Source organism: Carex rostrata, chromosome 1, assembly GCF_964058835.1.
Source record: "Carex rostrata chromosome 1, lpCarRost1.2, whole genome shotgun sequence".
Classification (NCBI taxonomy): Eukaryota; Viridiplantae; Streptophyta; class Magnoliopsida; order Poales; family Cyperaceae; genus Carex; species Carex rostrata.
In genome coordinates this window covers 15668784-15689413 of record NC_135918.1, presented here as the reverse complement: position 1 = coordinate 15689413, position 20630 = coordinate 15668784, and the positions used below count along the sequence as shown (strand labels likewise).

Below are 20630 nucleotides of genomic sequence, written 5' to 3'. Positions count from 1 at the left end.
TGTAATTAAGACATAAATTACAGCTTCTATAGATTAGGAAACAGCCTAATGGCTAGTACAATTTTAGCCTATAAATAGTCATGTACAAAAACACAGCAATCAATAAAACAGTATTTTCATCATTCTTTTTTCCACTCTAAATTTCAATAGCTGACTTGTTATTAAATTTACACACATGCAGTTTCTCGTGTCCTCCAAAGCTGGGAAACAAACCCACTTTACAGCCATTAAGTTATAGATAACATTGAAAAACAAACCCACTTTACAGCCATTATCAGCAAAAATAATAAAACATCATTTTGTATTGGTACATCAAGGCTACTAGTATTCAAAATTTAACCATTATTTTTCAATAGATCCCTTTTCATTGAACGTGGTTTCCAGCGGTGATGTCTTGCCATGCTGCCCTACAAAGCTGGGAAACTGGATTGATGAAGTACTGCATCCTCCTCTCGTCGGATAAACAGGGCAATCAATCAGCACCGTGCCAGAATGGTCAATGCAAATGTATACTTGGTACAATTGATATGTACCAGCTGCATTTTTGTTGCACTGAATCCATGGTGTATGACCGACCCCTGCCTTGATTGCCGTCTTTATGTTTGTTAAACTGTAAAATTCATTGTTTGGCGTAATCCCTGCCGAATTTCAACCAAAACGAAAGGTTTCATGAAAGTCTTCAACAATTTTTTGTTGGCTAATAATGTATGCATGCAATACAAGGCTTAATCTCAACAAACTCATCATGTTAATTCTTCAACAAATTAAAAAAAAAAAAATGTTGTTGCATTACCTGCCGATTGAAGATATTGCAGAAGTTTGATTCTGCTCTTCAGATTTAAATTCACTTGGAAATAAGCATGCTGATTCATCACCGATTCAGAGCATGTTCCATGCTTGTTCCACTCATGTTGCCAATATGAGGTGCTATCAATGCTTGGGCATGCCAGCGAAGGCCAATTTGTCCTCAGACTTGTTACCAGATCTTGAATCTACAAGCAAATTAAATTATAGTGGCTTGTAAGTAAAATAAGGAAAAACAATTTCATGCATGAAATCCTGAATTTGCAGTCGTCTACTAGTCGTTTATAATGAATGTTATGCATGTCAATATGGGAACTGCATGGTTCCAATATTATGAATTAGCTTATAATTAAATAAAAAATTAAGCGCTCATATATATATATATATATATATAGAGAGAGAGAGAGGGAGAGTTGGGCTACGGTATTTCGTGAAGTAAAGCGAGTATTTTAAAGTTCAAAACGTTGATCCGAACTGTTCGAGTTGATTTTCATATTAAATGTCCATAGAGACCAAATTTTTTATTTTTTAGAAACTTTACTATTTTTTTGAAATTTTTTAAAATCACTGATTTTTTTTTTTGAAAACCTTCGCAGAAGCTGCGAAGTTGTGAGGGGGAATCGAACAAAATCACTGATTTTTGTGGTCTAAACTTTTCTGAAAAAACAATAAAAAATTGCAAATTTTGGTCTCCAAGTAGAATTTTATATGGAGATCAACTTGAACATTTCGGATCGACATTTTGAAAATCGAAATTAAAGATATAGATGTGAAGTTAAACACTCGTTTTAGTACTTCGTGAAGTACTGTCGCCGAACTCTCTCTCTCTATATATATATGCAGTAATAGACAAAATTGAACTGACTTCATATAGAAGGGTTGTCGAGATGATTAGTACCTGGCTTATATTAAAAGGGTTGTTCGGATCACAGTTAGCAGGGTAAGAGCTGTTGTTATAATTTGGCCAGAGACCATGAATTCCAAAATTCGATGGTGGTTTTCCGTAAGACGGATAGCAGCAACCAGAGCTTGTGTCACAATTTGATCCAGGCCACTGATAATTTGTTCCACAGTGAAAGCAAAACAAAGAAATTTAGTTAATTTATGGTTCACAATTATGTAAGCCAAGCTTTAATTAAACCATCAAAGTATCTTGCTTGTATCCACCAAAGTGAGACAAAACATTTATGAAAATATTTTAATTTCTTACCATGTAAACAACAAAATTAACAGCCAATTTCAGATACATATATAGCCAACATACTTACTGTCAAATCGGACCAACATTAATCTAGATATGTAGTAACTTCTTATTTTTAAAGTAACATGCTATTAACGACATATATAGTGCACATGTCGATACCTTGGATATTTATTTATGTTTTGTTGAGAGATTCCTACAAGTATACTAAATATTTTGTCAGATATAGCAAGTACCTGAAGAACAAAATAGAAGAAATCATATCCTGCTTGTGCACTTGAAAGAAATACGAGTAACAAGAGAATGCCAAAAGCCGAGGAAGTGATCCTCATGTTGTTTGCGTGTGTATGTGACACACCCCAACGACAAGGCAGACAACCCGCCACACTCATCAGATCAAAAGGCGATTCTATTATCTCACACAATAATATATATACATACATTACCAATGACAATGACAAAAACCTTGCATAATACGTATGAAGAAATTTTCTTTTAAGTTCCGTAATTTATATGTGACAACCAAATTGAAAATAAACCCGTTACAGTATAATAAAATTCAATTGAAATATCATAACATATTTATTGAAATGATCAAATACTTTTCTTTGTGGCAAGTCCAATAGTCATCTAGTTCGATATCTCATTTTTTTGTCTTGCATTTTGTACTTGGAACCCACCGAAGTGGAAAGGTGAGAGATTGAAAATCTCTCAATATGGTATTAAGTTCCATACAAGTTATTCTAGGATCCAGCCAACCGAACCAAAACTAGCACCGAGCACAAATAAAAGAAACCAACAATAATAATATAAATCAAAGAAACAACTTGCAAAAATGTAACAAACCAAGTAGCATGTTAACTGTTCACCAAGGAATATGTATTTGTCTCCTAATCAAACATCAACCTAAGTTTCCAGTGTACAATACTAATGTATCATGTCAAATATGCAAATATTCATGTGCAGTAGTGTAATGAATTCATTCAATTTTACTTATATTAGTTAACCATTATGGTATTTACCATATCTTAGTCATGCGCTACAAGTTCAATGGCTACATCACTGTGAAGTTCGAGGTGTGAGCTTCAACCAAGTAGCTACAAGACTCCGTGCACTACCACGAATATGGCACCTACATAATTTATATTATGCACTTTCCCCGAATACAGTGCCTACATAACTATAATTTTGTGCTACAAGTTCAACGCCAACATAACTATAATTTTCTATGCAATTTCTATTATGTGTCACAAGTTCAGTGCCTACATAATTGAAATTACATACTTACCCTGAATATGGTGCTTACTTTTTAGGAAATACTTATGCATCCATATCATGCTAACGGTTCATTTAAATCAAACTCATGTTCTAGTTAAATTGCTTTGTATCATGTCATGCACTAGCTTATGGAAAATATGATCAGGTCCTAAAACATTTCAAGCATTCGTAGCATGCAATTTTCATCACTATTATAAGTACCTAACTATTATCCGATAAAAGAACAAGAGAACAACAAGCAATAATCATTAAAAATAGCAATCACATTAAAACCATAACATGGATACTTAAAACCATAACATGCTATGGTCTCAAGAATTGATATGGAAACCATAAAATACCGGACTTAAGTTTCATGCATGGTCATTTAAAGTTTCAGTGCCTTGATGTCTATAGTTTTTCACCATATCAACTGATTTGGTTAACAAATTAGCGGGGTTGTTATTACAAGGTCTACTAATTTTAGTGCAGTCCATTTATATCAATTTCATTGCAATCCCTTTATATTTGGTCAATACCCATAGGCTATGTTAACTATGTATGCCTTGCAAACGTCAATCGTTTCCCCATGATTCATCTATACTAGCTATATAACATTCAAGCCACCCAAATCAACCATAATAAGCCAACAATTAGGAAGTATATAACAACCATCAAGCAAACAGCGTGCAATAAAAAGCAAGCATGAAACCCGCAAGCAATCAATAACAATAAAACAAGTAGGAAGGAGTTGAGAATAACTCTAAATCCGCACCTATTAACGATGGACACAACGTGGCTCGAAGTCAAGTTCAAGTTCATTGCTCTGCAATACATGTTCGATTCAGAATTAGGAACTAATTCCAAACTTATTCACAAAATCATTTATTTTATTTTACGTATGTTTTTGAATTCATAATTTGGTTGAGCTCAATAGTCCAAGTCTACGCTTTAACATATTACTTTTCTTCATTCTCTTTTAAGTTCAGTTAGCATACATAAGCCTCTCCAACAATATGAACTGTGCCTGGAAATTAAATGGAAATACTGGACACGTGAACGAGAGAGGTATAATAGTTGTAATGCTTACCAAAAATTGAATCATGTTTCTTCTCAACGATTTCAATTAATTTCGTAAGGCCTAATATGCATTCCTATACAGACAATTTATACCTGTAAGCTTTTAGAGGAACTTTAAGTAATCATCAAATAGCTTGGATAAGTGGGACCTTTTATGGAATTTTGTTTCTAATTGAAAAATGCCCCGCTACAGTTAAAACAAGAAAGTAACTCTAATTGGATCAGCAAGAACTGAGAAGACGAATTACCAGAACTAACCGACCAAGCCCGCAAGTTTTACTTCTCCTCTGTCCTGTCGTTGTAGCTTAGTTACTGACTCTTAGTATTTGTTCAGAATACAAAAGGACCAAAGGGCGAATTCACCGAGGGGTAAAATAGAGGGGAAGCGGCAATGGAAAATGAAAAAAATTAGGTGATAAAAATGAACTATCATAGTTGACAGGTGTCTCTACATAAAGCTTTGATACTAAGATATTTATTTAATTAACTATTATTCTTATTTTCATGATTATTGACTTGCACCGAACCCCATATAGTTTTTAAAAAAAATTATACATTTTTTTTTTAATAAGATCTTAATTTTAATCAACATGTAGTTAAATAAATTTAAAAAATATATCAAAGCTAATAAAAAATCGATTTTATCACTTGTAAGAATTTGCAAGTAAATAAATTTTAAATAACAATCAGATTAATTTACCATATCTTAAGACAAGTAAAAATATTTCATATTTTATTAAATAGGCTCCTATCACCAAATAATATTTAGTTGCTCACTTTTATTTACAAAAGTTCAAGGTCAGTCTAAACATGTTATGACTTTATAAAAATTTCTCAATTCATACAAATTGTTCAAATATACAAAAATTGAGATGTTACAGTCCTTAAAGTTATATACTTTCTTTTACAGTTGTTTAATTGATGGACATGAGGTATAATGAACAAACTTATAGTGCATGCATCATGAAATATGAATTGTATAGCATATTATATTGTTGTGCTTTTTACATATATAAGCATAAAGTTGACTAATTATTTTTATATCCACAAATTCTTGTATTGAAGATTTACATATATAAGCATAAAGTTGACTAATTATTTTTATATGCACAAATTCTTGTATTGAAGATTATATATGAAAGTATATTCTATATGAAAGTTTGCAATCAATAATGAACTATGACCTACTAGAGATTCCAAACACGTAATTACAAACAACTAATTTAATTTTGTGGAAAGAAATAAGGGCCTTGCAAATTACAAATAGATTTTCTCCTCTATAATTAATTTTGACTAATTATTTAGATTATCTTTTAAGAAGGCATTGTTTGACACAATAAATTTCTAGAAGGTCACCTCTATAATTAACCTAAAGCGAATGTTTAATTATATGCTCTACAGAAAAAATATATATATTTTTTATTATTTTCTTGCCGAGTTCATAATTGATATATATGCTGGCCCTTTGATTGTTATAAATATTTAATCATCCGCTATAATATAGTGGATATCCTGTTAGAAATATTAATTTCAGATGGTTTTATTATATAACAGTTATTGTATTCGGATTGTAGTTAATTTGTGATGCTGAGATGTCAACAGAAGTTCAAAAAGCGATGATAACATATTATTAGAATTAACATAATGTCAGTTTACATAATTAACATAGGACCAAATAAGGAGAAGTTATAAAGAGAAGGGATACAATAGTTATTTTTGAAATTTCTAAAATGTCAGTTTGAAATTGAATTTATTTTGAAAAGAATTAACATAATCAAATCATATATGGGGAAATATGAGAGAATTTTCAATTTAGATAGGAAATATTGAAAAATTGATTGCGACATTTTTAATTATACAAGTTTTGATGAGCATGCACTTAACTTATCTTTACTCTTTATGATAGCATAATGCACAGAAATATGTATTTCTTTTGTCCACAATTTATGTAAGATAAAGTTAATTTAACGAATTAAGCAAAAAAAAAAAAATGTCACACATATTGAGAAAAATTAATTGTATGTGAATTTTAAAAACATTATATTCCACACTAATTTTTAAAAAATAAATCGCGGGTTTAAAAACATCATATATATAATAATATTTAGATATTAGAAAAAATCTATTATTCACCAGAGTTATATCATGTAATATTTAGATTTTAAAATGTTTTATTCCCACAATTTGTAACATTTGATAGAGATGTAGTGTATAAGTAAAGTCTTGTAATTTGTCATATACAACAAAAATGAGAGAAGAAAGGAAATATACTGATTTAGATTGGAATATAGCAGATATACACAACGTTTGTCAGGTTACGAAATTTATCCTAGTTAAGGATCGGATAATCTTTTTTAGCCCTACATCCTATTATTTTAAAAGATGTAAATCATTAATTAAATAAAATGATAAAATATGGTATAAATAAATTTTGTCGTAAATTTATTTGTGCTTCTTTGTATATGTATTCCAGCAATACACGAGAATTTATCATTATATTTTGAAAAAAAAAATGTCATTGTGCATTTGCTAATATGCACACGGATAAATTTAGATTGTTTAAAATTTTAAAATCAATTAATTGATGAGTCATTTGTTTCTTATGTTTCTCAAAATATAATACTCAACATATATATACGACAATTATCTTCAATTTAGTTAAAATTTGGACCATTCTACAATTTTTTTTTTTTAGGGAATGGGATTATGATTGCCGCCTTTTTTTTATATTTGTTATGTTATTGTTGTGCCTTTTACATATACAAGCATAAAGTTGCCTAATTATTATTATATATACAAATTCTTGTATTGCAAATAATCCAAGCTATTAATACAATCTGTATGAAAATCTGGAAAATAAAAATAAACTATGACTTACTAGTGATTCCAAAGACCCAATTAGAATTTTTTTTTCTATTTTGAGTAAAAAAATAAGGGTCTAGCCAATTACAAATTTATATATTTACTCCTCTCTATTTCCTTTCCTTTTACTCGAATTAATTTGAAGTATTTACAATGTCATTTCCACAGGCATTGTTTGAAACAATAAATTCGAAACATTAACCTAAAGCTAATGTTTCTGTGCTCTATAGAAAAATATTTTTTTGTTTGGTTATTTTCTTGCCGAATCCATAATTGATATATATGCTGGCCCTAAGTTTAAGAGTAATTTTCCTTATTTGACCCTAAGTTTGAGGAGGTATATTTAAAGAAATTACGGTTCAAATGTTGATATTTTTAGAAGGGGTCTTATTTTGAGGGTTTAATTTATAATATTTAGCGCTCATGATATTTTTTTATATCAATTTTGTCTATAATAAGATTAGTGGAAAATTAATTCGTCATTGGGTAAAACAATAAAGAATAGTAAATATTTTAATTTTTCTATTAAATGAGATGCTTATCTTTATGTTGATCAGTTTATTCGTTATCTTTACAATGAAGAAATATTAAAAATATTAACGGTATTTTTTTCAAAGATTTTAAATCGATAAATTTCAAAGATGCTAATGCAAAAAATTTACTCTAATCAATAAATTAATTTTAAATCGAGTGTTTCTGTTTGCAACACTAATAAAGTTGAAATATAATTTCAACGAGAATTAACTAACTTTTTGTTAGCAAGAAAAATATTTTTTTAAGTAACAAATTTGTTTAGTTAACTTGTAGCGTGTTGTGATGCAGATTAGTTAACTTTATTTTATTATTTGAACTATATTTTTATTCATATTCTATTCATTAGATATCTGGTTGTATGTGTATTTGTTTATTATCTAATTTACATCTGCATATCTGAGACCATCGGTATTCAAATTTGGCGTCAAAATAATAACGAATATGAATTTGATTTGACTATTTATTCATCTATATTTGATACATTTACGTCCCTAATTTTTCTGCTTCAAGTTATAAAAGGATGAATTAATCACCGCCATGGTTGTTCAAAGGAGGTGAAGAAAGAGAAAGGCGACAAGATAGAAGGTAATGAAAATAGTTTTACATTTTCTTTTCTGGTTGTTCTTAGAGCATCAACATCCCCGATTTTATTAGAGTTTCTAATCTGATGTGATAATTTTTAATCCAATTTCAGAGATGTGGAAGAGTTTCTTATTTAAAAATTATGCAGTAAAGTTTTTAGAGCATCTACATTTTTGAAACTCAACTGAGTTTCTAATTAAATAACCGTTAACCATTTTTTTTAAAAATTAAGGTCTCTAAAGTTTTTAACTCTTACATTCCAGAAATTAATTTTAGAGTTTTTATCAAGAAGCTATTTATAAACTATACACTGGCCAAATGATTGACTCAAATTATTTCACCTTTTTAATTTATTACTGACTTAGCTTAATAGAAACTATAAAATTGATTTCAGGATGTGAGAGTTAGAAACTTTAGAGACCTTAATTTCTAAAAAGTAGTTAACAATTATTTAAAAATCTCTTTAAATTGGTGGGATGTAGATGCTCTTGTTTCCTGTGGTATACTCTAATTTAGAGGTTAATAAAATATAAAATTAGGAAGAGGATTGTTTAAATGCCTCTATTTTTTGCCTCTTTTGCGTTGTTATTTTTACAATTACAATAACTTAAAATTTAAAACTTAGACGTCCGAATAAAACCATTAGATATAATATGTATGATCTTCTCTATATGCATAAAAAAAACATCATGTCATTTCAATAATGTTTGATTAGTATCAAGAGCTCACAAAAATACACCGTTGGGGATAAATTATAGACATTGATTTTTTAACTTATTGATTAATATAAAATCAAAACCAAAAAATTACAATTTTTTATGTTCACATAGAAAAAATAATGTAAATCACAATAACGATTTTATTTTGACATAAAACTTTCAAAAAATTTATTATTAAAAAATTTAAAATAAAGACATAATAAAAACACATAAAATGAAGACATTTGAACTCTCCTCATTTAGAAATTATAAATTAATTAATTGTTGTTGTCATGTATGTTGATATCAATCTATATATATATATATATATGTGAGTCACACGGTTTAGTATGCATGTGGTGAGGCAACAAAGATAACTAAGGTGTGGTCAGAATTATTGTGGGACCAATAGCTGAAAATTAAAGCTTGCATGAGTCACACGGGTAGTTAATTATACGATAGCTACCTTGGACCACCCCCCCCCCCCCCCCCCCCCCCCCCCCCCCCCCCCAATAATTTTATTTGGTTATATTTATATATTATATTTCGTAAGATTTGGATGTAAATTAATCGATACCTTAATTGTCAATAGCTTTTAAATATAGACTAGACAATTGTGTGTATAAGTCGTTCGATGAATTGTCAAATTTATTACATTTAATTGAGGTAAATTTTTTTCTTGGGATAATATAAATAGCATAATTTAAATTTGAAATGTTAGATTCCAAACTTGACTAGTTAATAGTATTGATCCATCACCTCATCTACTATATCGATTAATTGTTTGGTCACAAACAAGGTGCTATTACTTGATTATTTCAATGAGATATATGTATATACTTGGTGGAACTTGTATATTTTCAGCAATACATATATGTAACAATCAACAAATATTGTGAATAATTAGTATTTAGTTTTGATACATTAAATTTATTTTATAATTCACATTGTGTGGTGAGATAAATCCTTATATAGAAGTTAATTTCCATAATGAATAAGATTAATAAAAAAAAAAAGAGAATTGAATACAAAATTCATATATTTAATAGATTCACCAAATTTTCAGAAGGTGTGCTTGATCAGGTGAACGCTAGCTTTAACTTTATAGCCGCTAGGAAGCTACATGTTAAACAAAGATTAAATAATTTTTTTTAATAAAATTAATTGATTGATATATTATATATCACAAAATAGGTGTACACAAAAATTCAATTATTGCAATTTTGATATGCATCCGGAGCTAACAAAATGGACAAAACTTGTAAATTTATGTACACATGCATGTAATTTAGATTATTTAAAATATATGTAAAGCTTTGTAGCTCTTAATTTAAACATGAATAAATGAAAAACTTCGCACAATTAATTATGATACAATTGATCAGACTAAATTTGTTAATAATTTAAAAGCAAATATAAATACGAAATTTGTAGTGACCTCAAAAATAACAAGTGAATGTCAAGTTGTCAACACAACATCAGTAATAAGTGGACATCTCACAGGACAGCTCAACCACTCAGATATGGTCATTAAAATTGCACGTGTTTTTGATGTTTGCAGATTGTTAAGTTTCCAATGGACAAATCTGAAAAGTTGCTAGCAACTGCTCTAGTATATATTTATATATATATATATATACTCATCAAGGAATCTAGCCTACACACACCAAAGCAATCAACAAACTCAGCGATCGATAATACTTCCATCCTCACTATTGTGCTCTAATTTTCTCAGAAATGGTACCCTATTAGCTCTATCTTTTTATATACATCGATCAAAATGTTGGTTTTCTATGTTGGTTCATCTGAAATTAAGATACAGGCAATTAGATCATCATTAAATCATATATTGGTTTTCTATGTTGGTTCACCTGAAATTAAGATACAGGCAATTATAGATACAGGCCAAATGTTGGTTTTCTATGTTGGTTCATCTGAATTTTCTTTTTCATATATATTATGTTTGTTTTTGCTTTTCTAGTCTCTATTACTCCCGAAATTTTTATTGTTACCATATTAAAAATAAAAAAATAAACCAAAACACCCTCGTTTTGGGGCAATTCCATCAATACTTAAGCCGTAGAGTCAATCCGCGGCCCCAGGCTAGAGTTCGCATATTTTGAATCTGCGGCCCCAACTTCATTTTTTCCTTTTCTTTTTTACTTGAAAATCATGCCCAAAGACTCAAATTTGAGCCGAATTGAACCCCTGTAATTTGCGTTGACTGAGATATATCAAAGTTTGTTCCTTTCTTATTAATTAATAATTTTTTCTGTAAAAGAAATAAAAAAATAATTGTGGAGCCGCAGATTCAATCTGTGGACCCTTGTCTTGGTCCGTGGATCAGCTGTGAGTGGTCTCCATTAAATGGGTCCATGGAATGGCTCTGCTGCCTGGGTAATTTTCAAATTATGACTAAACGAGGGTGTTTTGGTTTATATATATTTTTTTGAATATGGTAATAATAAAAATTTCGGGTATTACTCTTCTTGGTTTTACATTTGTCCTCGTATATCTGGACTTCTAATTAATGCAGATCAATTTGTTGGTCTGAGCATGTTTTAATTGGTTGATGATTGAAGTATCATCTGGTTCTCATTTTTTATAGTTTAGATTAGATGCACAATGCACACCGGGGATTGATACCAGTGGTTTGGTACCAATTCCCTTATGATTTTGATTTCAATATGAATAAAATCGGATCAGCATAATAAAAGAAAATATTAGATACACGAATACAATGGTCTTGCAATATGTTTCAAGGGGAACTGTTTTGCATGTTCGTGTTATATTAAGTTTTTTTTTTCTTGAAAAGGAAGTACACATTTTTTTTGTTAATTTTTTTTTTTTTGAGAAAATTGCTTATTAAAATTAATTACTTTAATTAAATGGATCTACTTCAGTAATCAGTAGTTTGCATATAAATCCTAATCATATTGTCACTGATCCACTATATATATATCTTGTTGATGTTTTTGGTGAGGTAGGCTGGTAATATGACGGGCGGCCCAGGTGGCGGTTGGAATGCTGGCAGGCCTGGTACACAAGGGGACAATGGTTGGAATGATGGTAGGCCTGGTACATGGACACAAGGTGACAATGGTTGGAATGCTGGTAGGCCTGGTGCACAAGGGGACAGTGGTTGGAATACTGGTAGGCCTGGTTCACAAGGGGACAGTGGTTGGAATGCTGGTAGGCCTGGTACATGGACACAAGGTGACAGTGGTTGGAATGATGGTAGGCCTGGTGCACAAGGTAACAGTGTATGGAATGATGGTAGGCCTGGTGCACAAGGTGGTAGTGGTTGGAATGATGGTAGGCCTGGTGCACAAGGTGGTAGTGGTTGGAATGATGGTAGGCCTGGTACATATGGTGACAATGGTTGGAATGCTGGTAGGCCTGGTACACAAGGTGCTAGTGGTTGGGATGCTGGTAGGCCTAATACCTGGACACAAGGAGACAGTGGATGGAATGCTGGTAGGCCGGGTATGCAAGGTGACAGTGGTTGGAATTCTGGTAGGCCCGGTATGCCAGGTGATAGTGGATGGAATGCTGGTAGGCCTGGTACGCAAGGTGACAGTGGTTGGAATTCTGGTAGGCCCGGTAATCCAGGTAACAATGGTTGGAATGCTGATAGGACTGGTACCTGGACACAAGGTACTTACAGTGATACCTGGTATGTGGATCGCCCAGTTAATTCTAGGCCATAACAATATGACATTTCAGGCAATTTAGATTGGTTTTATATTGACATTTCAAGCAATTTAGATTGTATGTAATGGATCCTTGCCTATGAATGTAATTGCATGTATGTAATGGATCTTTTGTAATTGCATGTATGTAATCCTCTGAAACATCTTGAATTGTCAGTTTATTTAAAGTTGGGTCAATTTTTTTTTTTTTGTGCTTATTCAGAATGCAGGGGGAAAATATTATTGTTCTTTGAGATTTGTTGAGAAAGAATTTCATGAACTGCCGGATACTCCACACATCAAATCAAAATTTGAGATATCCCAGGTGTTGCAAATTCATGACGCAAGTCCTCAATAAAATGAAATAAAGTTTGTTGTATTTGTATGCATGTGTTGAGAACTAATTCATAATTATTTTTATATGATCTCTGCATAAGTTCAGCTGATTTATACGCAGTTGTTAGACGTATGAAAAATTGAAAACATCATTGGTTATTTTAGGCATTGGTTATTTTAAGCATAGTTATTTAAGAAATAGTTGGCATAATGGTCAGTTATTATTAGCATGTTTGTAGTTGACAGATTAGTGGGTAGTTTCCTTGTTCAACTGCAATCTTTTATTTAAATAGAGATGCACACATGTAATTTGAAAAGAGAAATTATTAAACAGAATTTGCACTGTTATTCCTCTCTCCCTCCTCTATCTTTTGCGTACTGGTACAAAGCAGCGCAGTATCGCAAACTGAATTTATCTCAACAGTACGTGGAATACAGTTAGTGCATAAAGTTATGGTGGCCACTCACAGCTTCGACTATGTTGGAACTCCTGGATCTGCAGCAGCTAATCAGCTATCAGACTCCAGTACCGAACAGGAAAAATAATGTTATTTGGAAATGGGAGGACACAGGAACTTTGAAGGTGCACCAAGCATAAAAGTCTTTGGATGGCTAATGCTCCTAACAAGAGATTAGCAATCAATAATTCACTCAAACGTGGGTGGCAAATGGCTAACAGTTGCATATTATGTCAGAGGGTATCTGAGTCAGTAAAACACATATTCAATGAATGTAACTTCTCTAAGGTGCTGTATGTAGATGTGGCACACATGACCAGTACACTGGTACACAAGATGCTGGTACCAATTTAGGGCATAATCAGCCTGCAAAACACAGAAAAAGAGCTGAGCATCTTGCTTATATCACAGTTCATGTTATGGTAAATGAAGTTCTGCAACAACTCAGATACAACTACTGTACTTCATGAATACAGGCCTCCATAGGACGAGACTTTTCTTTGTTTTTATTTCCTGTGCTCTTTAATTTGTTTTGTTTACCTTTTCTTTTTTTACTGTGTTTTATTTTAATTTAGATCAAGTGAATTGAGCTTGCGTTTTGTTTTGTTTTACCAGTAAGTTACTGGACGTCCTAATAAGGTCAATTAAATCCCATCATTGTTGCCATTATTTGAGTTTGACAGTAAGTCATGTGGATATCAATGTATACTGTGTAAGATGGAATCAGAATCGGTAAGACACTTATTCAATGATTGTGCATTTTTGAGGGCTCTATATGTATAGGTGGCACACAAAACAGGTACACTGGTACACACCACGCTGGTACCAGCATATGCAATATTTGAACAGGAGAACATGGAGAAGTTGAGGAGCATCTTGCTCATAGCACAATTCATGTTATGGAGGGAGAGGTGCTGATGAAATTAATGAAATTAAAGGAACACAATACTCCCATAAAACTCCCTTCCCACCCTTATTTTATTGATATAAATTATGTGTATTACAATCCGAGGAATTACAGCCTCTTCAAATAGGGAGATGAGAATTGGAGAAATAGGAAAGAAGAAAAAGAAAAAGGAAAGAGATAAATTACAGAAACAAATAATCTAGCATCCTCAATCCTATCATTACATATCTTCCTTTCTATCTTTAGATAACACAAACAGGGAAACAAATAGGAGCTGTGATTGTGCGCCTCTAGCCTGCTGGATTTTCTGTGTGCACTTGCTTCTTTCAACAGGTGCGCATGGGAGGCCCTGCATGGGAACGAGTATTGTATTTCTTTTCTTTCTTTTAATTTTCTAGGTTTTTCCTCCGTCTTGTCTTTCCTTTCAATTATTTTCACTCAACTGTTTTGAGCTTGTGTTTCTTGTTTTACCAGTAAGTTAATGCTTCATGTGAATTTCATTTTGGAATAGAATGCAGGGCTTGACCCCCATTTTATCTCAAAAAAAAAAATTATTAAATAATTAATAAGGAAATAGTGTCAAGTGTTGTAGAATTTAAAAGCTGTACATAACATAGTTAGGTAAGAGATTGTTTGTCTGTCATATAAAACTTTACAAGTTTAAAAAAATCCAGTGTTTGATGCCTGTGCGATTCGAAGCTTTTATCCTCATTTCATTATGAAAAATTGTGTTGTGTAATTTAGACAGGAAAATTCATTTAACACATTTTTGCGCTCCAAATCACCAAAATCATAAAAAACAGAACTTATCATGACCATTAAACAAATCAAGTTACAAATGTTAAAACAAATAGTTTTTTATATTTCTTAAGATCAAATTTAGGCTCTCTCACTTTTATGTTGAGTAGGAACACTATTTTAAAACTAATTTTATTACTCACTCAAAATATTCTTACAACTACACCTCTACTAAATGTGCCATAAAACAAAGTAGTAGCTTTCAAACCAAACCAGCCACAAGCTTATTATTAATGTTCTGTTGGGTCGATTATATATGGACTTGACCCATAATAAAATTATTGAAGCTAAAATTTCCGCCGTAGTGATTCAGACGCACACAAAAAAAAATAAAAAATGAACTCATAGTGCTAGAGGGAGACATTAGCTTGTGGCTAATTTACTTTGAAAGCTTATTTTGTTGTTTTGGTACATTTTCTTTTGTATTTAAGACTTCTGAAAGAGATAAAGTTTAGATCTAACAAGATGTTATTATATAAACGTTAGAGAGCTTAAGCTATCTTAATAATTGCAGTACTGAATTTCCAACTTGTAAATTAATTTTATGAAGGAAATGTCTTACTTAGTTGTGTGCAGTTCATTAATTCCACAACACTTAGAATTATTTCCTTATTAATTATTTACTCAAGTCTACTTGTCAAATAAGTTAGTGCGATATTGAAGACATGAGGAACAGATAAATAACTTTATTGATATTCAAACAAGCAAAAGAGCTTTCATGCCCAAACCAAAGTCCACGTACACCCGGACTCCATTTTATTTTATTGCGGATCTGCTTCATGGGCAACGATCCATAACAAGCACAAACAAAACAAATTAAGATAAAAAGGGAAACCAAGATTAGGATTGTCAAATTCCTAACTTAGAACCCCTACAAAAAGTGCAAAGATGAAAAGGGAAATGATCTCTTAGGAAGTTTGTCTTTATGTCCCAGAATTAAGTTGTTGTCACAGTGCTCACGCTGCCACTTGAGCTGCCGGTCATTGTATTAGCCTACCTCAAATAGGATTAACAATATATAATATATCAGTAACATTATGATTAGGGTTCATATGCAAAATGCTTAATTTTATCCATTTATAAAGTAATTAATTAATCTTTAATAAAACAGTATTACTACAAAAAATTAAATGGTGTCGGTATCTAAAATCTTACGTACCTTGACGTATACTCCAATTCTGTCAAGAACATCCCCTGCGCTTCCATGGAAACCAATAATTTGACCACCAAATGCTGGAAGCTCGAAAGGAACTCCTACGTTTCCTCCATATGGTCCAAAACTTCCCAAGTTTGTCTCAAATGTAATTGAATTAATAACAGTGGTTGGAACGAGATCACCAATGTGGCCTTTAACGGAGGTAATATACTCAGAAGGCTGAAGTTGGAACTACAAGACCAATAGCATATAATTAACAAATTAAATAATAAATATCATAAACTGCCCTTTTGGTGGCTACAATTCAAATGGTCCTGATAACAGTACTAGGATAAGATGTTCTCCTTTTCATTTCATTATTCTTCTGCAATGGATTAATGTGGTCACAGCGTAAAGAAATGCAAAAAAAAGTACCTCTACCAATTTTCCCGGCGTGCTGCCCCACATCCCAGCACTTTCCTCACGGCCATCACGTATGAAACTTACACCAAAACTATTAATAACTGTGCTAACACGAACACTTATCTTAACAATGCGACTGATACCATTGGTATCCATATCGAACCTTGTCCCGCCATGGCCACCAACTGGCCCAATTTTCTGTATGAGAACTTGAGTTGGCACCTTCATTAAATAAACACAGTCCACTCAATATCATTATCATATGAAAATATACTTGAAAATTAAATATTATATTTTTGAAAATATTTTTTCAGTTTATTATATAAATGGAAAATTAAATGATCAGAAGATTTGGAACCATCTGTCTAAACGAATATTGAAAAAAATTCACAATAATAATCATTTTACATACCTGTATGTATACTCCAATTCTGTCAAGAACATCCCCTGCGCTTCCATGGAAACCAATAATTTGACCACCAAATGCTGGAAGCTCAAAAGGAACTCCTACGTTTCTTCCATATGGTCCAAAACTTCCCAAGTTTGTCTCAAATGTAATTGAATTAATAACAGTGGTTGGAACGAGATCACCAATGTGGCCTTTAACGGAGGTAATATACTCAGAAGGCTGAAGTTCGAACTACAAGACCAAGAGCATATAATTAACAAATTAAATAATAAATATCATAAACTGCCCTTTTGGTGGCTACAATTCAAATGGTCCTGATAACAGTATTAGGATAAGATGTCCTCCTTTTCATTTCATACTTCTTCTGCAATGGATTAATGTGGTCACAGCGTAAAGAAATGCAAAAAGGTGGTACCTCTACCAATTTTCCTGGCGTGTTGCCCCACATCCCAGCAGTTTCCTCACGGCCGTCACGTACGAAACTTACACCAAAACTATTAATAACTGTGCTAACACGAACACTTATCTTAACAATGCGACTGATACCAGTGGTATCCATATCGAACGTTGTACCGCCATGGCCGCCAACTGGCCCAATTTTCTGTATGAGAACTTGATTCCTTGTGAGAGCTGGAGTTGATGCCTTCATTAAATCAACACAGTGAACAAAAGTAATGTTAGAAGATGATTAATATATCGGAGGATCCTTTTGCCATTATTTGGTCTTAACACTCGTTTGCCACAGAAAACCAACATTTTGACCTCTGTACATATAAGAAAAGTAAGCACTTACCATTTCTAATAAAATTAGAGCACACTAGTGAGGATGGAGTTATCACTGTGTTAATTTGTGGATTGTTTTGGTGTGTAGGATAGAGGTCTCTGGATGGGTATATATATACTAGAGATGTTCCAACTTTTCAGATTGGTCCATTTGAAACTTATAATTTACAAGTATCAGAACACATAGGCAAACTTAATAACTGCATCTGGGTGGTTTAATTAGATAGCTGTCATGGGGAAGTCCACCCTAATAAGTTTTTGCAAAAAGAACCATTGGGGAACCCCAAACTGATGTTGTGTTCACAGTAATTCACTTGTAACTGTGCGTTCAAGCGGGACCGTTGATATCAATCGGTGAGGTCCTTCAATTAATAAATTTAAATAGTTAGATACACTACTACAAAAAAACTCTTTCATATCGGTTAGAATCGCATTCCGCCATCGAGATCCGATGGGATGCATATCGCTCCGATAGGAAATGTAAATACACTAACATCGGTTAAAAACAGATGACGTTAATCAATATACCATCGGCAGAGGTCGTTCGGCCATTGGGTGGAATGTACCCAACGCCATCGCTTTTGTTTGGCAATCGATGGTAAATGTGATTGACGGTGGGTCGCTGCGCGTTCTATGGCATTGCTTGCAGTTTTTTTTCTGCCGATGGTAAATGCATCGTTTTTGGTTTTATTTGTGTTGCCATTGTTTTCTTAGCTTTGCATCTGTTTTTAATTTGAACCGTTGGTGATTTATATATATATATTTCTATTACACCCCACTTAGGAGCTAGCTAGCCTCCATTTGCTAGCCCTTTTTTAAACCTACCATTTCAACCAACAATTTTAAACATACATTCAACCAAATATATAAATATACAACATGCATAATGCATATTGTACCCAATAACAACATACATATCTATAACATAACAACATTATAGATTAGCAACAAGCCATATATATTATTAACTGTATATATCATTAATTGTACGAGCAGAAATGTATGTATCTTCTCACAACAAGTCATAATTATCATCAGCAAAGCTTTCACACAATTGTACCCACTGATTGTACCAATGAAAAAAATGTACATCATATATGTATACCAATAACTAACTCTTGTTCCCAAGTGCCAACGACAAAAATGTACATCATATATGTGTACCAAAAACTGACCAAATTTCAATTCAGACATGCCTTTGTCGAGGAGGTAAAACATGATCCAAGAAGTACTTGCACCATGTTGTACGGATCGCATATAGATCACTTTCTTGGTACGGCCTACTACTCAATTTGGCCTGCATGAACGAACCCCGAACATATTAACAACATATACATATATATTATATATAACAAATGAATCTGAAAACATGCATGATAGATAGATCAAAACGGGTGATTAATTGGCAAACCTTTGGAAAAGATCTAAAATAATTTTTAATGATGAACTCCATGTTCTTCACCACAAAATAGTCGTATTCCAAGTCTTTCACTTGACTAGGGCACTGAAATGTGTATTATTTTAAACAAAATATAATTAGTACTGCAATTGGATATTACAATAAATTAGAATAAAAACTCATATTGAAATATTTTCTTACCACATAGTCTCTAACATCCAGGTTCCTCCTCATGGCCTGCAACTTGTTTTTATTCCTTAGCAAGTATTGCCGATGAGCCCTGGAAATAATACTAAAGGTCAGTATGCAGTACCTAGAAGTATGTTAGATCAGTGTGTTGCACTTAGGGGCACCTCTAATTGCTCAAAAACTGAAATTAAATTGCAATTGAAAGTAAATAGATGAGTTTAGAGAAATTTGACACGCGGGGTGATAACGGAGTTCGGCAAAACAAAGGCCTACGTCTCCGGGACTTCGCAACCTTGTGAGGTGCGCCTTCCTATTACCCAATACGAAAGGATTACAACTTGTGAACCGTTGAGCCCTTACACACCAAGCGGGAAGTCAAACGGCCAACTCAAAGAGATGAGAACAAGGTCTCGATTGTCTAGGAACACAAGAGAAACACTCAAAAGATCACTCTAACCTAATCTATAACAAGATTAGTGAAGTAGGTTTGAGGTTGCTTGAGGGATTTTGAAGTTTTAAGCTCTCACAACAATGGAGTAGGCTAAGCTCTCAGAAAATCACTTTTGAATTAATTAGGGTCGGCTGAGGTGAGTGAGAAGAAAACCTCACTCACCTATTTATAGTGGCAGCTCAAAAATGAGCTGTTTGACATAAAACGTTACCAACGTTTTATTCAAATACGATTTAGGGTTTTAATTCTCTGACAGCTTAGAAAAACGTTACATAACGTTTTATAACCGTTACAACGTTTCAAAACCGTTATAACGATTTATAAACGTTACAACGTTTATTGTTTGTATTGAACAGCTGCACTCCAGTTGTTCTGTAGCTTTTAAACGTTACAACGTTTATCAACCGTTATAACGTTTGTAAAACGTTACAACGGTTGTATAACGTTATAACGTTATAACTTGATTCTTTTGAAGCTTCTGATTATTATAAAACGTTACCAACGTTTTAAAAACGTTCATAACGTTTTATCTCAATTTAATCAACCTCACACATACTTTACCAAGCATTTGATTTTACAATATGTATTCTTGATAAAGGTCTTCATGATTTCTTCAGTCCAAGCTTATTATT

The 20630-nt window shown here is 32.4% G+C and overlaps 2 protein-coding genes across 4 annotated transcripts in view; one reads left to right on the top strand and one right to left on the bottom strand.

The window, feature by feature from the left end:
* Positions 1-342: 342 nt before the first annotated feature.
* On the bottom strand, positions 343-2337 carry LOC144565698 (extracellular ribonuclease LE-like). Its single transcript, XM_078315555.1, has 4 exons — positions 2242-2337; positions 1703-1858; positions 794-992; positions 343-638 (listed from the first exon to the last, which is right to left on the bottom strand). Exons 1-4 carry the CDS (start codon positions 2335-2337, stop codon positions 343-345), a joined length of 747 nt encoding a protein of 248 aa, XP_078171681.1.
* Positions 2338-10602: 8265 nt separating this feature from the next.
* LOC144560662 (uncharacterized) overlaps positions 10603-20630 on the top strand; it is a 32913-nt gene continuing 22885 nt past the window's right edge. Inside the window, exons 1-3 of one of the 3 annotated variants that reach the window (XM_078309911.1) lie at positions 10603-10758; positions 12006-12513; positions 12592-12874. In XM_078309911.1, coding sequence (XP_078166037.1) covers positions 10756-10758; positions 12006-12513; positions 12592-12728 — 648 coding nt within the window. In that variant the 5' untranslated portion in view covers positions 10603-10755 and the 3' untranslated portion in view covers positions 12729-12874. Of the gene's footprint in view, positions 10759-12005; positions 12875-20630 lie in introns of those variants that run through there. The other 2 variants (XM_078309920.1, XM_078309903.1) reach the window with 2 other exon arrangements.

What these genes read in the sequence shown, in the direction of transcription:
- LOC144565698 (XM_078315555.1), bottom strand. Translation starts at nt 2,337, where the DNA reads ATGAGGATCACTTCCTCGGCTTTTGGCATTCTCTTGTTACTCGTATTT. An exon ending in ACCCTTTTAATATAAGCCAG is followed by an intron (nt 993 to 1,702) that starts GTACTAATCATC and finishes ATTTGCTTGTAG; the next exon opens with ATTCAAGATCTGGTAACAAG. An exon ending in GCAATATCTTCAATCGGCAG is followed by an intron (nt 639 to 793) that starts GTAATGCAACAA and finishes GAAATTCGGCAG; the next exon opens with GGATTACGCCAAACAATGAA.